Here is a 25914-nt window from a genome sequence, read left to right on the forward strand (position 1 = left end):
GGTGGTTAGGATGACAAGCTATCTTTATGATGATATGCTCGAATATCTCTCGACCTATTCAAGAGTCTAATTTCCTAATCCTCTCGGACTTAGGGAATCGCTACTCACTGTTCAAATTTTACCTCAGGTTAATCAACCTTGTTACAGTGCTGATTATTAAACGAAGTCTTTCCGAGTCCTTGTTGATAATTCACTTCCTACTGTTTATGATTTCTTTCTCAAGCAAATCAAAGTAGGTACGCCTACTATTTGCAACCAGCAGACTTTAATTATAATCTCAGAATTACCAAGAAATCCTAATACCTCTTAAATCTTGAACATTTAAGACCTTATCATGACCTAACCCTAGATCTCATAATCCAGATTAAAGGTGTTTAGCCACTCATAATGCAAGAAACAAGTATGGAAATTGAATTCATAACTGAAAGGATTAACTTACAATGATGAAGAAAATCAAAAGTATACTTTGAATTGACTCACAAGACAAAACTCCAAAATATTGGTTTTTGAGAGAGAGAGAGAGAAAAATATCATATATTGTATCTTGTAGGATAAGTCCAATTCTTAATGATCGAATCAATAATAAAAAAAAACTAAAACAAGGCTTTAAATAGTTAACCCTAAATAAGAAAATAAAATTAAAGTTCAGATTTTCTTCGGAATAGATGACGGCGCTCGTGACGGCCTATCAGGAGTATGACAGCCTATCACGGACGTCGTCAGCTTCTCTGCAAGTTTAGCTTCTGCTGCCTAAGGTTGACAACAACGGTGATGCCTTATCATCATCTTGACGGCGTGTCATGAATGTCGTCAGAAAACTTTCTGCAACTTCCATCTTCTGTTTAAGGTTGACGGCATACTTGACAGCCTATCACCAGGCTGACGACGTGTCATGGATGTCGTCAGCCACACTTTGTTTTTTATTTGCTTCCGATTTCATGTTTTTTGCTTCCTTTATTTGCGGTTCCCCTTCTTCTCTATTTATAATACAAAATCAAAGTAAACTAATAAAAAACGACTAAAGTTGCTCAAGACTTTGCAATTATTTAGAGTTAAAAGCTGTAAATGTGTTAGCATGGGCTCACACATTATCTGTTGCATCAGAATTGTAATCTAATGGCTCCTCTGGTGCATCAGATGGTTAATCTGTTGCATCATCTGATAAATCTGTTGCATCAGATGGTTAATATGTTGCACCAGATGAAATATTTGTTGGATAAAACAAAAAACAGTAGCACAATTTTGTTCAACAGAAAACAACAATATCACTATTTTTACCAAAAACAAGAACAGAACAAATTAACCTAAATCTTTGTTTTGTTTTTATAAACACAAACAACAAAAATTAAACTTCAAGAAAATGCAACAAACAACAAAAAATCATAATTCACTTCAAAAAGAGAAGAGAAGAAATACCAGAAATTAGAGTTTTATTGAGACCGTATTTCAAATTAAATCAATAAATATTGAAATTGTTAACCAATACTATAAGAGAAGTTGGCTCAAGTTCCTCGTTTTCTTCAAAACTAAAAAGGCCATAAATTTTCACCCGTGGAGGAAGAAAAAAAATGATGATGAATTCGAAGCTGTTGTAGCCGAAGAGTAAGGCAGTCACGTCGATTGAAGGTTGAAGAATTCGAACTTGTTGTGGCTGGAGCGCAAGGCTGTCACGTCAATTGAAGGTTGAAGTCAAAAAGGAACTCGAAGCTCAACTATTTATCGTCGGATGTTGAAATCACCGAGGATTGAAAGGAGAAATTTGCAGAACTATTGGTTGGGGGAGAGTTGAGAGAAGCTGTCGAGAGAGAGGAGAGAGACTGGTTGATTTGGATTGAAGAGGGGTGTGGATTGGGTTGATTTGTATTTTTGAAAAGATTAGAAAGTTTTGAAAATATTAATCAAGTCCACAATTAACTTAATCAAGTTTCCTAATGATGTTTGACCCTTTAAGTTAGTCAATGTCACCAATCTTTCATTCAAGACTTACAAGACACCTTTTCTTCAATTTTCTCAAGAATCATCAGCCAAGTTTTCCTATATTAATGCTGAGAATTCAAAGAAGTTGTTAGTGGAGACACAATTGATCAAAAATGTCTCAACTCAATATATTATAAAATAATATTTCATGAAATTTATAATTGAATTATTTTTATTATATCGAATAACTCCGCTTATTTCTTTTGCTCCATATTGACCCATTGAATTTAGCTTTGCAATACCCTCTTTATTTTAATTTAATTTCGTGAAGGTCTATTCTAAGAATACCTAATTAACTTACTTTGATTTGATGTATAAATTTGTTATCTGACTGCATACAACCTCTTACACTAGAATGAACTCAAGAAGCGAGACCCAATTACACTTAGAAAATATACTTTCATCATATTATAAAATTTAATTAATTGTGTCTTTTACAATTTCATTGTGGTTCGATTCCTTTTCAGATCTAGCACATAGTGAAATCTCTAGTGTATCGAGCTATCCTTTTATGAGATTCAATTACCTGTGACAATCTGCTTGTTTTAATTAGTTATAGTGATACTAAATTTGGTGTATGTATAAAAATAATAATTAAAAAAAAAAAGAAACTCAATATTTGGAAGCAATTAAGGAAAAAGAAACAGACATAAACAGCAAGTTATGAATACTAATTAGTGAAAAGCATTAGTACTAATATTTGAACACTAAATGAAGTATAATCATTATTACTCCCATCATTCATTAAACCATTGACTAGTACTTATCTTAATCCAAATTATTCCCAAGAGCAACAAGGTGGAAATTCTCTGCATTCAAAAATAGTTAGAATGTTAGATACTTAACCGTTTGATGAATCTTTGCTACTCTTCAGATCTTTCTCCAACTCTTCCCCTTTAAGGTTAGCCTTTTGTGTTTTCCTATTTTTAAGGATACCCATTTTATTAATTATGATAAATTTTTAGTCTTTGTTGGTTTATCAGACAATTCTTTGTTAAATCTTTTGTGGGTGTTTGTCAAATTTCCGTAGTGTTAGCTATTTTGTATTTTCTTGAATGTGCTTAATTGGGGTTATGAACTGGCTGATCGATAATTGAAATTTGAAGTCTTTTGTTTATGTGTATATGTCTGTGTTTGTAATTAGATCTTTGGTTGGCAGTGTAAGTGATAACGGATTAGTAGTGTGAATGTATGTGTCACTTGAATGCATTGAGTTTTTCTCTTGTTGTGCATAGAATGCTTAAATTGGGATTGGCGTCTAGTTTTTAATGACTTGAAAATTGGAGTTTATTTTGGGGAAGAGTTTGATTGAAAGATTGGATCTTGTTTGTGAGCTAGGTACATTGGATTTGTGATTGTATTAGGTGAAAGCAAATTCCAATTTTTTCCCAAATATCTATTGGAACTGTCATTTTCCAGTGACAAGTCAACTTGTCTGATGAGTTCCAGCACTGTTCCCTGTCATCTGAAAATTGATACTGATCTAAGACTAAACTAGTTTTGCTCTAATAGTAAGTAACCGAGTGTCTATAGGAAACAGTCTCTCTACCTAATAGGAGTAAGGTCTGCTCACACACTACCCTCCCCAGACCCTTGTGGAATTAAATTGGGTATGTTGTTGTTGTTTCTTTTATTTTCGAAAAGGTTGCTTGTTTTCTTCGTTACTGAGTTGAGCATAATAAGCCTTTCTTCATTATTGGTTCTTTATACTTCTTAATGTTTAGATCGTAGAGGTGAATCCGTGAGTATCTTGTTAGTTGCTCATATGTCTTGCTTATTATTTAGCATGCTTCACTAACAGTTGCTGTGTTCGAGGAATGTTAATAGTTTTAACATATATGAAAGTTCTTGCCTGTAGCAGAAGCGATTCACGTGTACTGTACTTGTGCTTCCTAGTGAACTAAGAGGTACTTGGCAGTTTTTATTTCTTTTCTTTTCCTTCTTCCTCTTTTCAGCGAATATATGTTGTGGTATATATTAACTAAAAGTGACATTGAAACAAGAACTGCAACTTTTGTATCTTTGGCTTGACAAAGATTTGACATTTTCTTATTAATCGAAAAAAAAGACATCTTCTCATCTGTCTTTTTCATGTTGTCTTAGAGGTTATTGATCATCGATTGTCTTGTCCTTGTAGGACTTTTAATGTCACACTACAAGCTACGATGCCTGGAAAAACAGATAAATATCTGCATAAAGAAGTTGTGAGCTCATCACAAGTAAAAAATGTGTTGAGAAGATTAGAGAAAAAGAGGTCTAAGCTGAAATCAAAATCTCATGGAAAGGTTACTCAGGCATCTTCATCAAAGAGAAAAGTTGCTGCTGAAGGTAAGGGAAGGTGCAGTTCTGGGGGAAACATACTTAAGAAAGAAATACTGCAAAAAGCTGAATCATCGAAGAAGCAGTCCGTATTGAGCTGCCAAGGGGAGGACAACTTAAAACATGAAAACCTGGATACTGGGTCTGAAAAGTTAAAGAGAAGGAGAAAAAAGAGGAGAAGAAAACGTGATGCAGATCCAGATGATGTTTCACCTTTACAAAGGAGGACAAGATACCTCTTGATCAAGATGAAGCTAGAGCAGAACCTTATTGATGCTTATTCTGCAGAAGGCTGGAAAGGTCAGAGGTATGTACTTTATCCTTCTTATCTACATAAATGTATTTGTCTTTCCTAGAGACTCGTTATCGAGTATGGTAACTGTTTGGTCCTCAAATGGTAAGAAACTGAAGAAACAAATTGTACAAGTAAAATGTTTGTGTCCAAAGGGTCACAGGTGTGACAAATATATATGTTTGATGGGGTTGTTTCCTTGTTAACTATTAACTAAAAAGAGGGAGTTGTTTCCCTGTTAACCATTTACTAAAAAGTTTAACCTTTCGCTTATGGTTGATTGCTCTGATCTAATAAGCCTTTCTACGTAAATTTTTCAAACTTGTTGTCTGCTCTTTAGGAATGGGAGATTGAGGAACCTGAATGTTTGACATTAAAGATATGAAACGTTCCCCTACTGTTAAATCGTGAGGGTGCTGGGCAGTTTCTTCAACCAGTTGCTGAATTGATATCCTGAAGGGTATAAAGTTATTATGCAAATATCCTATAGCTTCTAGTAAGAGATTTAGCAGAACGAAAATTCAAGTTCATTGTTAGGGAGAGATTCCACGTGGTTCAAAATAGCTCATAGCATTTGCTCTTCAATGGAATATCATGGTTCAATGTCTGTATGGTTTTAATTATTGAGAGTTGAAATGATGTACCATTTTGATATAAAACTGGAAAAGAAAGTTGGATATGAAGTTGGTTCAAATAGTGTGAAAGACTGTCGTGTTTGAGTTGCACAATGTTGTTATAGTTATGAGAAAAAAATGTTTAGCACATTTTGTTTAAAAGAAGTAGATAATGGTACTTACCCCAGAAAAAAGGAGACAGAAGAAGAAAAACACAAATGTAGCCACTTGATACAACTATAAAGTGTATGGTCGTCCATGTAATATTATGGTCTTTTACATCGTCATGGTATTTATTTTGGGAAATCAGCTAGGTGTACCTGCTTTCAGAATTTATTACTATGGCTCTTGAAGGTAGGGTCTCATGACCAACAATGACAGATGCAACTAACTCAAGCCTGGACTGTTTAATTCTTGGAATTATTGGGATCCGTTAGCAAATGAGAATTACTATAGAGAAAAGCTAGAATCAGTGCAACAACTATGCTTCAATCTCAAAAAGTAGTGATAGTCGGTTATATGAATCCTCTATAACATTCCAATCTAATGTGCCCTTCCATTCCAATACTTAATAACTTGTGTTTTAAGACAATTTAAGGGCTTATGAAGCTATACAACAACAACAACATACCCAGTGTATTCCCACATAGTGGGATCAGACATCAGACAGTAAACAAAGTCGTAATAAAACATGAAAGAAGATGAAATAACAGAAATAAGACACCTAAAGTGTAGTACCATACACTATCTAATTGAAAGCACACACCTCACTCAAACCCTCCTGACTAGAAACTCCAACCTATGTGCAAAGCCCTACAACCTAGCAAAGCTACACCAAAGCACACCTATCTACTAGCTACGCTTCACCCACGCGCACTAGTCCTCTAACATAATTCGCGTCCTCCATACCTTCCTGTCTAGGGTCATGTCCTCAGTAAGTAAGTTGTAACTGCTCCATGTCTTGTCTAATCACCTCCCTCTAGTATTTCTTCAGCCTACCTCTACCCCGCCTGAAACCATCCAAAGTGAACCTCTCACACCTACGAATTGGGACATCAGTGCCCCTCCTCATCACATGCCCAAACCATCTTAACCTCACTTCCCGCATCTTGTCCTCCACAGAAGCCACTCCCACCTTCTCCCAAATAGTCTCATTCTTAACCCTATCTCCCCTAGTAAGTCCATACATCCAACGCAATATCCTCATTTCCGCTTAAACTTTTGGATATGAGAGTTCTTAATTGGCCAACATTGTGCTCCATACAGCATGGCCGGACGGACTGCCACTCTATAGAATTTGCCTTTAAGCTTGGGAGGTATCTTCTTATCACACAAAACTCCAGAGGCTTATAAAGTTATAGATTCTCTAAATCTCACACTTATTTTTACTCTGACATATCAATCTCCAACCCAATTGAAAATACTCCCGATTTAGCACTTTACCGATGTAATTGTATCAACAACAGCTAAAACCTTAATCTTAACTAATTGTTATGTCCTTTATAAATTCTTTTCTTCCATTTTGTTCGGTTATTCACCAAGTTCACGCGGCTTTTGAGAGATTTATGTGTTTTGAGACAATTTTCATCAATGTGATTTTAGGTTTATTTCATCTTCTTTCAGCAATTTCAATTGTCAGGGTGTTGGACTTGGACTTGGACTTATTCATTTAGAGATCTACATATGACAGGGAAAAGCTATCTTGTGCCACCTATTCTGAAGCTATCCCTTATATGTGCTTTTCTTTTACAAGGTAAGAATTATTTGATAGCACAGTACCAATCATAGTCCAATAGCTCTAACTTGTGGAGAGTTAAACCTTAGGAATACGTATTTCAAGTTTGAACAATGGTGGATGGGGGTGGAAGGATTCAATAATAAAGTCAAAGAATGGTGGAACTCTTTCTCTGTTAGTGGATCAGCCTCCTACACACTAGCCACAAAACTGAAGCTGCTCAAAGGAAAATTAAAGGAATGAGGCTTGGAAAACAGAGTTAACTGGAAACACCAAAAGGAGGATGTGCTGAATCAGATTGCCAACATCGAAGCAATTCAGGAGCAAAGATCATTATATGAGGAGAAGATGATACATAAAGCTCACCTTTTCAATGAGTTTGCTGTAATTTCTAGGAATGAGGAAATAACATGGAGACAGAGGTCTAGAGTACAGTGGCTCAAACATGGAGATAAAAATACCAAGTACTTTCACAGAATTGCCACATCTCACAAGAGATTCAATTTAATTGAAAATTTAGAAGTGGAAGGGGCAGTTATTTCTGAACCAATGCTAATCAAGCAACAAATTGTAAGTTTTTACCCGAATCTGTACAAGGAAACAGAACGATAGAGGCCAGATTTTATCTTCCAGGGAAGTGAAAGCATTTGCGGGGAAGAAAAAGAGTGGCTACATAGACAGTTTGAAGAAGAGGAAGTTTTTGAGGCACTCAAGTTGTGTGCTAGTGACAAGGCCCCACCCCATGCCCCGATGGCTTCCCAATGAGTTTCTATCAGAACTTCTGGTAAATACTTAAAGGAAGATATTATGAGCACCTTGAGGCATTCCCATGATTATCATGTGTTGAGCCTGAATGCAACCTTTGTTGCATTAATTCCTAAGGTCGGACCAGTCGACTTGAGAGACTTCAGACCTATAAGCCTGATAGGAGGAGTTTACAATATCATTGCTAAGCTTTTAGCGGAAAGGCTTAAAAAAGTGATTAGCAAGTTAGTAAACAAACACCAAATGGCCTTCATTAAAGGAAGGCAAATCATTGATGCTGCACTAATAGCAAGTGAATGTGTAACACTAGGCTTAAAGGGGGTGATCCAGGAATTATGTGCGAACTGGATATTGAAAAGGCTTACGACCATGTCAATTGGGACTACTTGATCAGAATACTTGAACTTGAGCAAATGGGGTTTGGGGCGAAATGGCTGAAGTAGATTGACTTTTGCATAAAAACTGTTAGGTTCTCCATTTTTGTAAACGGATAACCTACTGATTCTTTTCCATTAGAAAGGGGTGGGTCTCAGGCAGGGAGATCCACTCTCTCCCTTTCTTTTCATGCTAGCAATAGAGGGCTACAATAGCATGATGAGAGTGGCCGTCCAAAGTAGCTGGATAAGAGGCTTCAAAGTTAACAATTCTCTTCGGGGGATTATGCAAATTTGTCATCTAATTTATGCAGATGACAATTATTTTTTGTGAAGCAACACTTGACCAGGTTGCCTTCATAAGAGTGACTTTAGTGGTTTTTTAAGCAGTTTTGTGTTATCTGTAAATTGGAGAAAGAGTATTTTTTCAATTAAAGAAGTCCCACAACTGCAAAGTCTTGCAATATATTGGGGTGTAGAATAGAGCAACTTCCAACGACATATTTGGGCATGCCACTGGGTCACAAACATAAAGAGCTAGAAATATGGAATGGCATCATTGAAAAGACAGAGAAAAAATTATCCAACTTGAAAGCTCAGTATATTTCTTTGGGAGGAAGAGTCACTTTGATCAATTTAGTCTTGGATTCTCTTCTAACTTATGTTATGTCTCTTTTTCCTTTACCTGTCAAGGTGGAAGAAAGACTTGACAAATTGAGAAGAGATTTCTTGTGGCATGGCAATAAAGAAGGAAAGGGTCTACATTTAGTCAAGCGCCAGATTGTACAGTTACATCAATCAGGTGGATTGGGAGTTAGAAACTTAGGGCTACAAAGTAGATGTCTCCTGTCTAAATGGATGTGGAGGTACACCACCGAGGAACATGCATTGTGGAGGGAGGTGATAGCCAACAAGTATGGACGAAATGGAAATTGGTGCTCTAGCGCTGTGAATAGCACTTATAAGGTGTCAACTTGGAGATCAATGAGGAACTTGTGGCCAAATCTTAGCAGAAACATAGTCTACAAAGTAGGAAATGGGACTAAAATCCTATTCTGGTAGGAGAATTGGATTGGAAACGAGACTTTAATGGTCTCATTTCCAGACCTATTCTCGTTGTGCATAATCCAGAAGAAACAGTGGCTGAGGTATGGTCCGAACAGGGGTGGAATATTGTGTTTAAGAGACATTTAAATGATTGGGAGATTGGGAAAGTGGCCGAGCTATTGCAAGTACTGAATGGACTCAAGAGGTTATCAACAGAGCATGACTCTATCACTCTATCACTCTATCAGATGGAAGCACTCTAGAGATGGAATCTTTTCTGTCAACAAACTATATGTTAAGGAAGTGAAAGAGCAATAAGGATGCAAGTCTGGCCCTGGAAACAAATATGGAGAAATAAGGTGTCAACCAAGATAAAATGCTTCTCTTGGTTAGTTGCCAGAAGAGCATGTGCTATACATGAGAGACTGAAAAGGAGTGGCTTTCGGATAGCCTCTTGTTGCTCTCTTTGCAATGAGACTGAGGAAACCAATAAGCATCTATTTCTCCATTGCAAAGTGACAACACAGTTGTGGAATCTATTTCTAGGATCAACACAAACTAAGTGGGTTATGCCTGAGCATACAATAGATCTTCTTAGTTGCTGGATCAGAAGAGGGGGAGCAATTCTCAGAAAAGATGATGGAGTATAATAGCATCTTGCGTCTGGTGGTCAATCTGGAAGGAGAGAAATAGCAGATGCTTCGTAAACAAAGCTAACCCAATAGATAGAGTCAAATGGAACTGCTTGACTACTTTTTATTTTTGGTGTAAAGAAGAAAGGATAGAAGAAGATGCACAGATTTTAGACTTTATAGGATCGTTGTAATCTACTAGTTTTCTCTATTTTTGTTGGAATGTTTTTGGAGGTCTCCAGCATACCCTTAATGGCGATGAAAACAACAGTACCTTTATCAAAAAAAAAAATATAGTACTGCAAAAAATATAGCAGAGGTGCACTTGTTTTACATTATAAACTTGTAGAAGCTAACAAATCTAGCATATCACTCAAATTAAAAACAATTCCTTTTTTCCTGTAATACAAATTACGAATAGATCTACTCTTAACCAAAGAGATATGTTTCTTTCTTCTGTCAAAACACCTACCTATTACTTTCTAATCATACACTCCAAGCAACGCATAAAGGGATTGACATACAAGTCTTCTTTAGATTCCTTCCAGCCTCCAATGACTTCTAGTAGCTTAATAGGGCTCTTGAAGCGTTGACGTGTACCCAGCGTAGTCCATGGATAGTCAAAAATAGGCCTGTATCAGCCTTGTAAATTATAATGGAGAAAAGTATGATCTGTTGTCTCAGAGGAGCTTTCACATAAAGCACATCTACTACACATAATATATAGCCTTTCTTTTGCAATTTATCTTGAGTTAAGTAGGCCCCATGTGTAGCCAACCAACCTAATACGAACCAAAATACGAAAACAATTGAAAGACAATAAGGAAAAGGGATAAAAGATAGACACAAGAATAGGAACGTAAGCAAACCAAAGGTATATTAAACCAATGATTCTTGAACGTAATCCTAAAACAAACACCTAACTCCTACAACGACCGAAAGGGTAATTAAACCCCTCACAACCAACGTTTCTAAGCAAATCAATAAACTTCCAACAAGCTTTATGTTCATCCAAAATCATCCAAGTCTAAGAAAAGGGAAATCCTAGCTATTTATAGCCATGAGCTATTTATTACAAAATGAGTCAAAAAATGACCCAGTATAACAAAGCGACCCAATTGACACTTTTAATGATGCGCCTCCTATGCTCCAAGCTATCATCCAAACACGATATTGCTTAATGGTCCCTTGGATTGTATCATCGGATATAACTTCTGTCGTGCTCCAAGCTATTATCCACATGTTGTATTGCTCTGCTGGGAGATCCAAAAGGGTCCTCCAAACACGTTTTTGCGTCCATAAGGTGATCATGGCTTGGATCTCTTTGTGTTGACCTTGAATTATTGGATCAAAAAGGTTGGCACCGATTCGGCTTATATTACAACCAAAACAAGTAACCTTCATAAGAACAATGTGTTATTGATGCTTTTGTCGGAAAACAATATTCCAGACGCAAGAATTAATAAGATTAATAGGACTAATAATGATGTTTATTTTCTGTATTATTTTGTTAGTAGAATAGAACTTCCCTTAGTGGATTAGGACTCTTGTTAATTCAGTTTTATATGGCTTTTTCTATTTCTAGTTTGTTAGGATTCTTTGATACTGTAAACCTCTATGTGAGAGAGTTGACGTTATTAATAAAACAAGTTGGAGACAGTCGGGACTTTCTCAAACCAGGTCTGTAGTTCCCTGAATGAGCTGCAAAATTCAGTAATCGTAAGCAAGTCACGAAACAAAAACAAGGGCTTAGACCAGAACGTTAGGTCTGACTTCCAAGTTAGTCGTCCAACGACTCGATCCAAAACTAGGGGCCATAACAATTTGGTATCAGAGCTTGTCACCATGGACGAGGGTACCGGAGAAGCAAGGCTGCAAAGTCTATTACTGGAAGCCCAAACTTAGACCGAAGCAAAAGTAGCAGCTTCGGAAGCAAGGTTGAACGTCAAATTCCAGCAATTATCTCAACAAATTGAAACCTTAATCCGCACCACGGCATGTGCATAGGGAGTTGAAGTTGGAGACAATAGTGTTGCTTCTGTTCAACGAACCAGTAACACAGGAAAACAACTGGATGTGCGTCTAGGAGGAAGAAACAACAACTTTGGGACTGATGACAACAATGGAGGAAGAGGTATAGTTCCCAGATACACTAAATTAGACTTTCCAACTTATGATGGACATGAAGATCCTTTTATTTGGCTTCATCTTTGTGAGAAATTTTTCGCTAACCAGCGTACTGCCAACCAAGAAAAAGTAGGCATAGCTGCTTTTCACATGACAGGGAGACGCAATTATGGGTTTATCAACTAGAACTGGAGGAACCAAATTTAACATGGGGTGTCTTCAAAGAATATTGTACTCTTCATTTTGGCCCACAATGAAAAGCAATCCATTAGCGGAATTGATCAACTTGAAACAAAATGGTTCTGTTGAAGATTACCAGAGGGACTTCCAAATGATGTTGGCTCGTGCATCATCTGTACGTGTAGACCAAGAAGTAGATATGTTTACAGCGGGTTTAGTTGATTTGATTCATCTCGATGTTGAATTACAGAATCTATCTAACCTAGTACAGGCAATGAGTTTGTCGAGAGCATTTGAGAAGAAGATACAAATTTCTTCTAGCACACAAAGGGGCTATAATTCAACCTCAAAGACTACCGCGGCAGCAGTAATTCCGGGGGCTAAGGTAATTGCTACTAATCCTTTTGTGAAAAGGTTGACTCGTGCCGAGATGGCTGCCCGGCGAGCAAAAGGGTTGTGCTACAACTGTGATGATCCTTATGTTCAAGGACATCAGTGCAAAAATTTATTTTGGCTGTAAATAAAGGATGCAAAATTTGAAGACATATCAACAGATAGTGGAGAGCCTTCCATCTCACTCCATGCCATCACAAACAAACAACATGCAGATAATATGCAGTTGCAAGCTACAACTGATAAGAAGTTGGAATATGAAGATGTACCAACGAATAGTGGAGAGCCTGCCATCTCACTCCATGCTATCACAGGCAAACAACATGCCGATACTATGTAGTTGCAGGTTGTAATTGATAAGAAGTTGTTGCTTAGCTTAGTTGATTCAGGCTGTACACATAATTTTATTAGCTCTACGGCTTCCCAATGCTTAGATTTGCCTATCCAATGTCGAAGAAATCTCTATGTATCAGTGGCAAATTGAGAGAAAATTTCCAGTTTGGGCATTTGCATGGCAATGCAATTTTCTTTAGCTAACCATTCCTTCAATGTTGATTTATATGTGATTCCTTTGGATGCTTTTGACATTGTCCTAGGTATCAAGTGGTTGCAAACTTCATGATGTGTTTCATGTGTCACTTCTTAAGCCATTCAAGGGTGAGCTACCTACAACTCCACCTACTCTTCCACCAGTTGAAGAAGGGCGTGTTGTTCCCACCCCTTGCTCTGTGCTCAAATCGCGTCTGAATCATGGTAATTGGGAAATTCTGGTGCAATGGTGCGGCCTATTTGTTGAGGACTCCACTTGGGAGACAGTGCATCATTTCAAATCTGCCTTTCCAGACTTCAAGCTTGAGGACAAGCTTTTTCTCCGGGAAGGGGATAATGTTATTGATGCTTTTGTCGGAAAACAATATTCCACGCAAGAATTAATAGGATTAATAGGACTAATAATGATGTTTATTTTCTGAATTATTTTGTTAGTAGAATAGAACTTCCCTTAGTGGATTAGGACTCTTGTTAATTCAGTTTTATATGGCTTTTTCTATTTCTAGTTTGTTAGGACTCTTTGCCACTGTAAACCTCTATTTAATAGAGTTGGCATTATTAATAAAACAAGTTGGATTTTATCAAGAGAGTCGGGACTTTCTCAAACAAGTTCCCAGGTCTGCAGTTCCCTGTATGAGCTGCAAAATTCAGCAATCATAGGCAAGTCACGAAACAAAAACAAGGGCTTAAACCATAACATTAGGTCTAACTTCCAAGTTAGTCGTCCAGCGACTCGATCCAGAACTAGGGGCCATAAAACAATGGTCTTCCAGATCCTTTTTCAAGGCTAATGATTATCATAACTCTCCTTTTCCTTTTGTATGAAATTTTAAAAGGATTTAACTGTATAGACCCCATCTTTGCAGGCTAACCACTGTAGAGAATCATTGTTTTTGTCCAGAATTACAAAGTTCATTTCTGATTAAACTCATCTATTTCAGCCAATTCCCAATCAGACTGATTGCTTCTGAAATGAAAATTCCATCCAGTCACCGAAATACAATATGCATTCATCACCTCAGAATCTTCCATCTGGTGGTGCAGTTAGGATTTTCAATAAGGGGAGTCATATATAGAACTAAACATAGGAGAAGCCAAGGGGATTCAACATATAGTATATATACTTAAAAAAGAAAATTACCCATCTACAAAATGTAATTTTCTAGCGAAAGAGTGTAAAATTACAGCCACTGACAAGGGTGGCTCCACCACCACTACCATTCTAGAGAGGATAGGGTATAGTTTACTTATCCTTCATGTGTGCGACTAGCACCTTTGTCGAGTTTGCTAATTTTCTCTACAGCTTCAGTCATTTGCCAAAACGGCTTATAGCTCTTCTGTCTCTCTATTTGAGTTTCCACCTAGGGATGGTGTTGTTATGGCAAAATGGGGCTTGAACATTGTATAATGGCATTGTTAATAGTAATAAGTTTGTAAACTTGAAATAACGGTAAGTCAAATATTTAAAAGGGAAAAAGTTGTGAGTTAATTCGTCAATGTTGTTTGAGATATGAGAGACATGATGTGTCAAATGTAAGATTGGGACGTAGTGGGATTATAAGATTTATTAGTCGAGTAATGAAAAGAACTTTAACTTAAATGTGGACCTGAGTTCGGGATTTTGTGTATGACAAGATAAGACATGATACAATTTATTTCCAGTCTAAGAGATATATTTATGTTTAGAAGTAGGGTAGCAATTTTGACGCCCCTCATTTTCTGTCCTGCAACCCGAATATTGTGGACTGCACAAGTGGCTACCCTACAGTTAAACCCTTAACAGTAGAATCAGCACAAAAGTAAAGGAGCATTTACAAGCTCTGGCCTATTTAAACAAATTCAATATGTAAATATTAGTGTAACTTTATCCTTGCGCGAGCAGCTAATGTGACAACTTTTGTCTTTTCATCCAGTCGAGAAAAAATTAGGCCAGAAAAAGAACTACAGAGAGCGAAGAAACAAATATTAAACTGCAAGCTTGGAATAAGGGAGATAGTTCATCATCTGGATCTGCTTAGCTCTGCTGGGCAGATTGATGATTCTGCTATTGCTCCAGATGGATCTGTCCATCACGATCATGTAAGCATCCTTTCACAAAGTGTTTTTGTCTTTGACTTTGCTAAAACTTGCATGTCATCCAGATAATGATAGTTGGTTCTCTTTTCTGTTTATTGCACTTTATTTCCCTACCCCCTTTTAAACTCATAGCAGCATCGAAGCAGAAATAGGAAAAAATCTGCATAAATAAACAGATAATCAAACTCGGATGCAGAGTTCAAAGTTTCTTGTTCTATTTTCAGATTATTTGTGCCAAATGCAAATTGCAAGAAGCTTTCTCTGACAATGACATCATACTTTGTGATGGTACATGCAACTGCGCCTTCCATCAAAAATGTCTTGATCCTCCACTATCAACAGAAAATAGTAAGTTAGTTTGCATATGCTTCCATTTCTCTCTTTTCTTCAACTGCTTATGCAGAGCAGAGCTTTACATCTGAAATTTATAACTTTTGTTTAGCTAAATGGCTGCCGGCTCATATTTTTATGAAAACTTATTCCAAAACAAATGATAATTTGCAGTACCACCAGATGATGAAGGCTGGTTTTGCAAATTTTGCAAGTGTAAGATGGAAATAATAGAAGCAACAAATGCTCATATCGGCACCCACTTTGCTATGGATAGTAACTGGGAGGTTGAGTAATATACTGTTGTACTCTCTATAAGATCATTTTTCACCCCTCAAGAATTATCTGTTGATCAGTAATTTAATGATGACATATCTATTTGATTAATACAGGATATCTTTAAGGAAGAGGCTCTACGGCCTGAAGGTGAGGAGTCCTTGTTATGCCCTGAACAAGACTGGCCATCTGATGACTCCGAAGATGATGATTATGATCCTGAAAAAGTTGCTAATAGTCACAGTAGTACTGATAGCTTTGATAGTGGTTCTTCTAGTGAAGGAAGCAGTGGAAGCATGTTAGAATCACTTGAAGATGAATTGTTAGCTTTAACAGGAAAGCCAGAAGGTGGAAGCAGTGGAAAAGATTATTTGTCTAAACAGATTGCTGGGTTAGATTACGAGGAGACAACTGACGTCGATGTTCTATCTGCCCCCAGACAGAGAAGAGCTGTTGATTATATCAAGTTAAATGATGTGAGAAGATTATTATCGATAAGTTGCTCTTTGGCTTTTTACTGCATGCTGCTAACAAGAAATCAATGATGCTCTTTTGTATCCCAGGAAATGTTTGGAAAGCATGCTCCCGCAATTGAGCAAAATAGTGAAGACGAAGATTGGGGTCCAGGTAAAAGAAAGCGTAGACGGAAGGAGTCTGAATCAGATGCTGCAAGCACCCTTATAACCCTTTTCAAAAGTGAGAAAAGTTGTTCAGAAAAAACAGCAAATAAAGTGGAAAAAGAGTCTTTCGGTCGACCAGCCAAGAGAGAAATATTCAGGATTCCTCCTGATGCAGTTGAGGTAATATGCTTCTTTGCATTATTCGTTGTTGCATCAAAGAGGAAGCATCTTTTAGAGTTTTCTCACTGCTTAATACTTCTGAGCTTTACCAGGAACTTCGCCGTGTATTTGCTGAGAATGAACTTCCATCTAGAGACGTGCGGGAGAACCTCTCCAAGAAGCTGGGTATTGAATATGAGAAGGTAATGATAATTTTGATATGTCAATAGACACCTAGAAAGTTTAGATCCTGTAGTACTGCAGTCCGGTGATTGTATGAGCTATGTATAGTCAGTTACAACTGTTAGAAAATGGCAAGTAAATTGGTCAATAGTCCACGAAGTATTAAGTGTTACTCTAGCAACAACTGATTTTGTTACATGTTTTGGCTACAAACCGTATGCTCTTAGGATAGTTACATGCTCTTGCTCAGAAAAAAAAGGGAAAGTAAGGGAGGAAGAAAAGTGGGAGGTGGCTGCATGATGATTTATCTTATTATAAATAATGATGTTCCAAAGCCTAAACCTTAAGGATGTGTTTGGTATGGAGATATGTTTTGCAATTTTCCCATGTTTGGTTAGTCCAAATGTTTGGAAAATATTTCCTCCAAGAAAACAAGTTCCTTAAAAATAAGGAAAATGACTTCCCTAATAAAAGTAGGGAAACCATGCTCCATAGGCATTCCACATTAATTGTCTCCTCACTCTCTAACACACCCCACGTTCACCACCCGTAGCCCCCATCCCACCATCACCACACACCTATCATCCACCCAACTCACATAATGTTTGCCTAGACTAATATCAAATGCTTTTGGGCTAATATTTTCTGTTTACTATCACCGAAAAATAAGTAAGAAACCCACTTATTTTCTGTGGAAAACATTTTCATTCATACCAAACGCACCTAAGTCTCTTGAGATTCCTGTGACTGATAGGTTGATGGAATGTTGGTTTTTGGCTTTGAAATTAGAGAAATAACAGAGAAAGAGTTGGAGAGAAGAAAATACTGCAATTGTATTGTCAAAGGGAATTATTTTATTAATAACTCAAAACATATATTTATAGTTAAATTTCTAACTACACTTCAATTTGAATTGGGATAACTAATTCCTATTCAAATAATAAGGGACAACTAATTCCTAAGTCTAAGCCACATAGGATTCTAATTATCTATTCCTACTTTATTTCTGAAACATATTTCCAACACTCCTCCTTGGATCAGAAATTGTAGATTACAGTCTCGTCTTCGTCTAAATTTGACCTCTTGAATAAATTTTTTAATTCATCTTTGTTCTTACATGACTTGTGTGCATCTTCTGTTGGATTAAATAAGAAACTTTTGTCTCTCATATCAACTTGTAAATTCTCATGATTAGTGAAATCAAAGACTCGACAATATTTGTCTCCAAACAATAGTTTAAATCCTTCTTTCATTAGTTGACCAACACTTAACAAACTTTTATCAATATCGGGCATGTAAAGGACATTTGAAATTATTTTTGTACCTGAAATTGTTTTGATTGCAACATTCCCTTTTCTTTTTGCAGGAATATTGTCACCATTCCCAATTCTGATTTTCTTATTTTCCAAAGGCAAAAACTCTTTAAAAAGAGTTTTGTCATATTTCATGTGGTTTGTACAACCACTGTCAAATCATCAAAAAATCAGATTTTTTGGTTTAAGATGTTGCCACAAATAAGTGATTTTCTTCTTCTTTGGTGACTTGGGTTTCTGCTTCAGATTTTTGAGATTTGTTTTTGCAAATCTTGCATTGTGCATCTAGTCTCTTCCAACATTTAAATGGAGGATGATTTTGCCACAGTGCTGGCAAGGTGGGTAGTTTTTCTTTGAATTATTTCCCTTGCTTTGAGTCTTGTGGTTGGCTGCCAAAGCTCCTTCAATCACACCATCCTATCTCATAAGCCTCCTTTGCTCTTGCGCCTGTAATGTATTTAACAATTCTGCCAAGGTAATCTTGGACCGGTCTTTTGTGTTTTCCAAGGTATTAATTGATACTTCGTATCTTTCAAGCACCGTAACGAGAATTTTTTCAACAATTCTTGAATCTTTAAATTTTTGCCAAGCAATCTTACCTTGTTAACAATGTCAAGAAGTCAATCTAAGTACTCTTTGACGATCTCAGATTCCTTCATCTTTTGCAATTTGAATTCCATTATTAGATTCAACACCTTCATGCCTCGTATTCTTTCATCTCCTGTATATTCTTCCTTCAGATAATTCCAAATTTCTTTTGCTGATTTAAAGACCATAATTCTCATAAAAATTTTGGAGAAACACTAGCAATCAAAGTTGCTTTTGCTTTGCTTTTTTTATTTTCTTTTCCTTTTGACTTTTGATCTAGGCCACCGTGGGATTATCAGGCAGCGAAAAAATCCACGACCTCCCAAAGATCTAAAGCCTCAAGATAAGTCTCCATTCTTATTGCTCAAAGATGGTAATTCTCACCATCAAAGACAGGAGGAGCTATTTGGGAAAAGTTATTTTCAGAATTCATCTCTTTCACAGATCCCTCAAGAAATTGGCTCTTGATACCAATTGTTGGTTTAAAACCGTTAAAGGGAAATAACGCAGGAATTCAATTCAAAGCTAGCCGCTAAAACAGAGATGGAGTTTAAAGAAGAGAATATGCAGAGAGGTTGATTATTTTCTTGTAAAAGCCGTATCTTATTGATCATCAGCTGGTTAACTTAAATAGTTGCTATTACAACTAAAAATAGGACAAAGAAACAACCTATTTCTACCAAAATTAAAATAACTAATCAATTTCCTACCAAGGATAGGAATCCTAATTTAACTAGGATTTGTACGAAAAATAAACTGGAGAAAAAAGAAAAGAAAAACGTGCATTCCTAAAGCAACTTTCAACATGGAAGCTATCTTAATCTGTTCGCTTGATATTTTCCATTTGCTTATTTGTCTTTTACATGCTATTTCTAGGTGAACAAATGGTTCAAGAATGCACGGTACATAGCCCTTAAGGCTAGAAAGGTACGGATTGAGCTAAAGATTACAGGTGTCCTTCACCGTTTAAGTTTCTCAGTGCCTCGTCTCCTGTCATTTTTTCTCTTACAGTTCTTTTTGTACTTTTCTATTTTTCTTTTATGTGGTGGCGATTTCATTACCGCCTGAACTTTAGGGGCTGTATAACATTTAGCCTAGAGCTGGATATTTTTATATTGAAGTTCTTTTATTCATGGGTATCAGCAGGCTGAGAGCACAAAACCATGCGAAGTTACTAGTCCTACAACATCAGTAGGACGTATACCTGATACTGTAAAGGGTGAACCAGCAGATCATATTTCATCAAGTGATGCAGAAGAAAATGCAGCCCAGGCACCTAAAAATCTTGGGAGATCACCTAATGAAGAAACTCCCAACTTGGTGATCCGTCCTTCCAAGAAAAAGCATGTCAAAAAAGCAGTAAAGCAATCAACATATAAAGTAGAGGTACGTTTAGTTAGCTGAGAACCCATTTGGCCTTCTACATTAATGTATATAAAGAAAATATTGTGTTTATGCTCTACCTTTTAGCTTGGGGTCACTTTCTCTTCGTGAAAATGCTTATTACGGGGGTTTAACTATAGGAAAAAGAAAAGGAAAGTAAAAAACGCGAATAAGAAGAAAAAAGAAATAGCTCATCTTCTTGGTGAGAAGGTACTTTTTGCCGGTGAGAGGATTTTATACCAAGTGATATGCACTGCAGGTTTAAAATATAAAGAATGCTATCTTAATTTAGCTGCAGGGATTGGGAAGGTAGCTAGCTATTCTTGCTATTATCCTATAGCTGACGCTTGATTAGCACATGTCGATGCTTCCAGATACCCAGATTATCAATGAAATCATATAAGCTCTCCCGTTTTATCAATCTATGCCATGTCAAACACAGTATATTTTAAACCTGGCTGGGTTTGGGTTAATTTGCTTGCAATTTCTCATTTCAAGTTTGAACTTCAGAAGTTAGTTCAGCTTTTTCTAGAGAACTTCCAACGGGTGGAATCTAGAATCTCCCATATTTCTTTTTTAGTTATTGTTCAGTGCTCATTTTAGTTGAATGACCGGTGTATTTCTGGTCTTAGTCGTTATTCACTTAGAAAGTCTAGTTGAAAGACGGTCGTACATTAAATTTTTGTTCTGAACTTTTGTGTTTCCAAAGCAGACAGTTGTAGAATTTGGCGATGACATGAGCCTGAAACTTCTGCGAGAGAGAGCAAAAAAAGAAAGGAGAAAACTCAATTTTAAGGAGCGGGAAAAAATACAAGAAGCTGAAGCTGAGATGCAGAAGCTTTGTAGAATCAAGGACAAAATAGCGAGACTCCAGGACATTTTACTAAGGTTTCCAAATCACAGATGTAGAAGAGCGGGTGCTTCTAGTTTAGACGAATCATTGGTTGTCTTTATACCTTTTGCAGAGTTACAGGACAAAAGGTGACTTATCACATCTTTTTTTTTCCCCTTAAGAGTTGTGTTCCTCCTTTTTTGACAAATCAACAAAGACAAACAAGTAGGTTGTTCGAGGCAAATTATAAGAAGAAATCTTCTTTTTGCAATATACATGTATAGTTTTCAATCTTTTTTTAGGACTTCCAACGAAATAGAATGTACAAGATTGTAATTTGTAACCTTATATAATAGATCAGTTTCAGTTATGTTAATCGGCCAAACTCAAGATGTGGTTACATGAGTATCTTGCAGTATTCAAAATTTTGTATGAAATGGTGACGCTCTTAGTGCACTCCTCATTTGCCACTTCGATGCAAGTAGGTTCTTGCAACATACCTTGTTTTACTTGCAGCACAAAAAAAAAAAATTAACCTTGTTTTACTAGGTTGTAACTTGTACAAATATTTTTCATCTGCTAAATGATAATCTTGTCAATCGTCGTAGCCGTATTTATTAAGCTGCATAAAGACCATGTTATATTTATTAAGCTGCATAAAGACTGAGTTACATGATAATTTTAGCTTTAGCGCCCTTACCTTGAATTGAACGATATCTACTTAAATATCGACAATGTAAATACCATTCTTTATTCTTGTTACTAGTTAACTTATCCATGCTTCGTGCGTATCATGATACTTATTATTTTGAGATATGATGATCTTTTAAGTAACTTTGATCTGATATATATATATATACATATATATAACCTCGACTCTCGATGTCACCCATTCTTATGATCATATTTCCATTCGAATAGTAAAAGATTATTACCGTCGATTGTTGATCATGCACCTTACTAATTCACAAAACAGAATATATGCAACAACCTTATAAGGACTATCTAAAACCACAAAATCATAGAAAATGCATAAGAAAATCTACTACGATCAAAGAACATGTCCTGCCTAAATACCGTAATCTAATTTGTTTCTATTGTCACCTTAAATAATTATTTGTATACACCAGATGACAAAGGATTCACATTCTTATTTTAGTGAAGTTCCATATTGACATGATTTCTTCATCTTTTCTGTCAGAAAACTGGAAAAAAACAATACAAGATCATTCAAAGTTTCTTCGAGAGTGACAAATTCTAACCTGCAAACGACAACAAATCAACTATGTTGATTACCATTTAAACTAAATGAATTTGGAAATTATATTTGCAAACACAAGGCAATAAATTCAAATTTGTAAAACTAAATTTTGATAACCTTAGTTTAACTTGATATATATATAAAGAATGAAATTGACTCCATACAATGGAAAGATTCTTTTATTTGCAAATTTTTTTTGATAAAGAACACAAATAAAAATTTAATTTTATAATTGTCAATTGTGACACTGAACAAAGTTCAATTATATCCTATAGCACAACTCAAACTAAATAAAGAGCTTATTAAAGAAAGTGCATCCACATTAAGGGGTCGTTTGGTAGAGTGTATAAGAATAATGCAAAATATGGTGAGTTAGTAATGCTTGTATTAGTTATGCTTGTGTTAGCTATGTTTGCATTAGTTGTGCTTGTATTTTTCTTATGCAGTGTTTGATGTATTAAAAATAACATATATTAAATAATTTTTAAAAGAAAAAAATTACAAAAATATCCTCCAAATATATGCTAGAACGGATGCGAAAAATTTTTTGAGGGATAATAGTATCTTTAATTATGTTAATTCATGCATCGAATCCATTGCATTGCTAATACCATGAATTTTGATGTATTAGTAATACACACCTCGATACACAATAGAGTGTATAACTAATGCTAATGCAAACATTAGTTATACATAAAGTGAAAAAATATACCAAACAAGGTATTAGTAATATACATTAAACTAATGCATTCATTAACTTTTCAATACACTCTACCAAACCACCCCTAAAGAGCTTATCAAAGAAAGTTCATCCAGATAATGATGCGACTAATTATATAGTTAGCAAATTTTTTTCTCAAAAAGTCATAACTATTGAGCCAACAAATAACATCACTAACTCCCTGTATTGCTATTAAGTATTTTCTCCATTTCTTTTTAAGTGTTCTATTTAGATTGTGTTTGTATTTCTTTTCAGGTGTTTTATTATTTTTTTCAAGAATAATTTGGTTAAAGTCTCCCTACTACGCTCTTGTTCAAATTACCAAGATCATTAATTGAGAAGAGATTAGGGGGGTGCCCAACCCAAAATTAATAAGGTGTATAACTATAACACCCCGAGTCTGGTTCCCGAAACGCCACAAGGTGCTCATGACCCCGAAGGACCATAAGCTAGCCCATGATTGATATTTGTACCTGTACACTGCATAATATACTGTATAAATGCGAAAATAAAGGCTGAAAGGCCATAAGGTTCAAAGATCTGATAAAACATAACATCTGAAGATATGGTATATCAATACCAAAACAACGGAAATAACTATCTAAATATGCTAGTCTGAAAGCCTCTAAACTGTCTGAATAAGAATTTGATGGGACATGTCCCCAACTAACTCCAACTACTGAAATAAATTAATTAATGAGATAATAAAATAATGGTCATGTCCTCGAAGGATGAGGACTCACTGCTAACTCTAACTGTCGAGACTGGAATGTTACTGATGCTCTGGAGCTCGTGTTTCTGAACCTATGGTATAAAATACCATAATGCAAATGCGTCAGTACGATTGAATATATCGGTATGCATGCGAGGTAGGCTAAATGCAGAGGGTTCAAAATGCATAAGTAATGCTAACTGACTATATAACATAAACGTGAGAATACATGCATAAATAAATGACTGTAACTGAATTCGTAATAACACTGACTACTGAGTCTGAATACTGCTAACATGAGTACTGATAACTAATACTGAGCGACTGTATCTGATAGCCTAGGTTCTGATGGAACTAGCTGAGTTTCGTTCTGTTCTGAGTTGACTGTATCTGACGGTCCTGAATTCTGTAGAACTATTTGAGTTTTATTACTGAGACTGAATGACTGTATCTGACAGTCCTGATCTGTAACTGAAACTGTGGGAAGTAGTCATCTAACCGACATTCCCCAAATAACGCAATATAGCTGAGTTGGGGTCCAATCTGTAACCCCAATTAGAATGGTGTCAATACCGCGCCACTGGTAAGGACAATCTGTGAGTAACCCTCATATAACAGGCAACTTTAGTGAGAACGGTGGGAACCTCACGTAACAGGTAAAGCCACCTCATCTACCCTCATATAACAGCTATGATGTCTCAACCTATGCTGGCTACGTAGTTCTGGAATGCAAGGATTGCTTGTAAGACTCACACCCTCATATAACAGGTGGGTTCCCATCCTTGGGTTCGCTCGGTGTTAATTTCTAATCCCATCTGAATAGACACTAAACATAATTGACTGAACTGACTGGACTGAGTTAACTGAATTTTCGTGGACTAACGGAATGCTACTGAGATCTGATAACTGTCTGAGATTTCTAAGATTACTGGATTTCTGAACTTTCCTGAGTCACATGACTAACTGAGTTCTATGGATCATGGCTTAACTAAGGATATCGTGAAAACATGACACTGGCTCTAGGCACATAGCTATATTTTTTGGGTACAAGTACCCCTAGGACTCGATGGAAAGAAACCGACAAAGCATGACTTTCTTGAATACATGGTCAACATCAACAATCCATAATATAATAAGTTGGAGATTTCATGAAGTACAAGTTCTAAAGCTCCACAAGGGCTACATATGTATCCATAATTCACTGACTAAAATATTTCATCAAACATTTGACATGCATAAACTTGTACATGAATGGGGATTTCATATTATCACACTAGTATGGCACTTTTTCTTCACATGGGAATTTAATCAAACACATGGGGAGCATACTTTGGTTATACCATCATCAATGCATCTAATTGCCATGGTTGCATAAATAAATTTGCTAATTTGAAGGGTTTATCATAATTATTATGCAAATCTTCATATACTAGGGTCAATCATTGAAATATGTAATTTAAAACATAAATCAAAACCCCACAACATCATGAACATGAATTTCAATTCAATTTACATCATGAGCATTCATAAATACACAAATCTTGGATTTTGAAGAGAGATTCTTGAGCTTCATGGGTGAAAGGGACCCATGAATCAACACATAGCATACCTTGATTGTGAGTTTCTTGAAGTCCTTGGACTTGAAGAACTTGTATCTCTTAGTTTCTTGAAGAAGGATTTGTATCTTGTTCTTGGGGATTATCTTTGAGAGAAAATCCTAATTTGATGTTGTAGATGGATAATGAACTTATGTGCCTTGATCTGATATTATTAGGTATTAGAAAGGGTGGTAAAAGACCAAAAAGTCCTTTTTAAAAATGACTTAAAATAACTTAACGAAATATGCGACAGTGGGTGCGACGGTCCGTCGCTGGGTCCACAGTCTGTCGGTCCTGACCGTCACACCTGGGCAGAATAGGGGTTCACTTCCTCTCCTACGATGGCTTGCGCGATGGTCTGTCACTAGCTCGACGGTTCGTCGGCCTGAGCCGTCGCTCTTAGACAGAATGTGGTCTTACTGTCTCCGTTGCGACGGCTTGGGCGACGATCCATCGCTAGCTCGATGGTCCATCGGCTCTCACTGTCGCACCTGGGCAGTTTTGACTGCTTTCTGTATTTCGACCATAACTTCCTACCCCGATACCAAATTTTGATGAAATGGGTATCGATGAAAAGCCTATTCAATTTTTCACTCAACAAAAAGTGAAAATCTTAGAAATTTCACGTGTATAAAAGTGGATTCATCTTCAAAACAAGTCTTTGATATTTATGGGACGAATTTAAGTTAGGTAAAAGTACGGGGTATTACAATAATAGTAAAAGTACTTTGAATTTTATAGGAATAAAGAATTTATCATGAGGTGTCTCCAACCTAAATAGAACACTTAAAAAAATAAAGGGAGTAGTCAATTAATGCTCAAACTTCCAGTGGTTTTTCTTCCTAGACAATATTCTCC

At 36.3% G+C, this 25914-nt stretch overlaps 1 protein-coding gene across 7 annotated transcripts; it reads left to right on the forward strand.

Annotated features, from left to right (window-relative positions):
- The first annotated feature begins 2661 nt into the window (after window positions 1–2661).
- On the forward strand, window positions 2662–21134 carry LOC107877822 (pathogenesis-related homeodomain protein). 7 transcript variants are annotated; one of them, XM_047393639.1, is made up of 12 exons: window positions 2664–2878; window positions 3779–3884; window positions 4115–4603; window positions 14918–15083; window positions 15305–15428; window positions 15585–15697; window positions 15803–16162; window positions 16250–16486; window positions 16579–16668; window positions 19426–19476; window positions 19693–19935; window positions 20645–21134. In XM_047393639.1, the coding sequence occupies exons 3-12, from the start codon at window positions 4143–4145 to the stop codon at window positions 20915–20917; spliced, it is 2118 nt and encodes a 705-aa protein (XP_047249595.1). In that variant the 5' UTR covers window positions 2664–2878; window positions 3779–3884; window positions 4115–4142; the 3' UTR covers window positions 20918–21134. The 7 variants fall into 7 exon arrangements, with proteins under 7 accessions (XP_016580063.1, XP_047249597.1, XP_047249595.1 ...); XM_016724575.2 differs by having other exon boundaries at window positions 3836–3884; XM_016724574.2 differs by having other exon boundaries at window positions 3839–3884.
- Window positions 21135–25914: the final 4780 nt, after the last annotated feature.

The sequence above is a fragment of the Capsicum annuum genome, chromosome 7 (assembly GCF_002878395.1).
Source record: "Capsicum annuum cultivar UCD-10X-F1 chromosome 7, UCD10Xv1.1, whole genome shotgun sequence".
In the NCBI taxonomy this organism is placed as follows: Eukaryota; Viridiplantae; Streptophyta; class Magnoliopsida; order Solanales; family Solanaceae; genus Capsicum; species Capsicum annuum.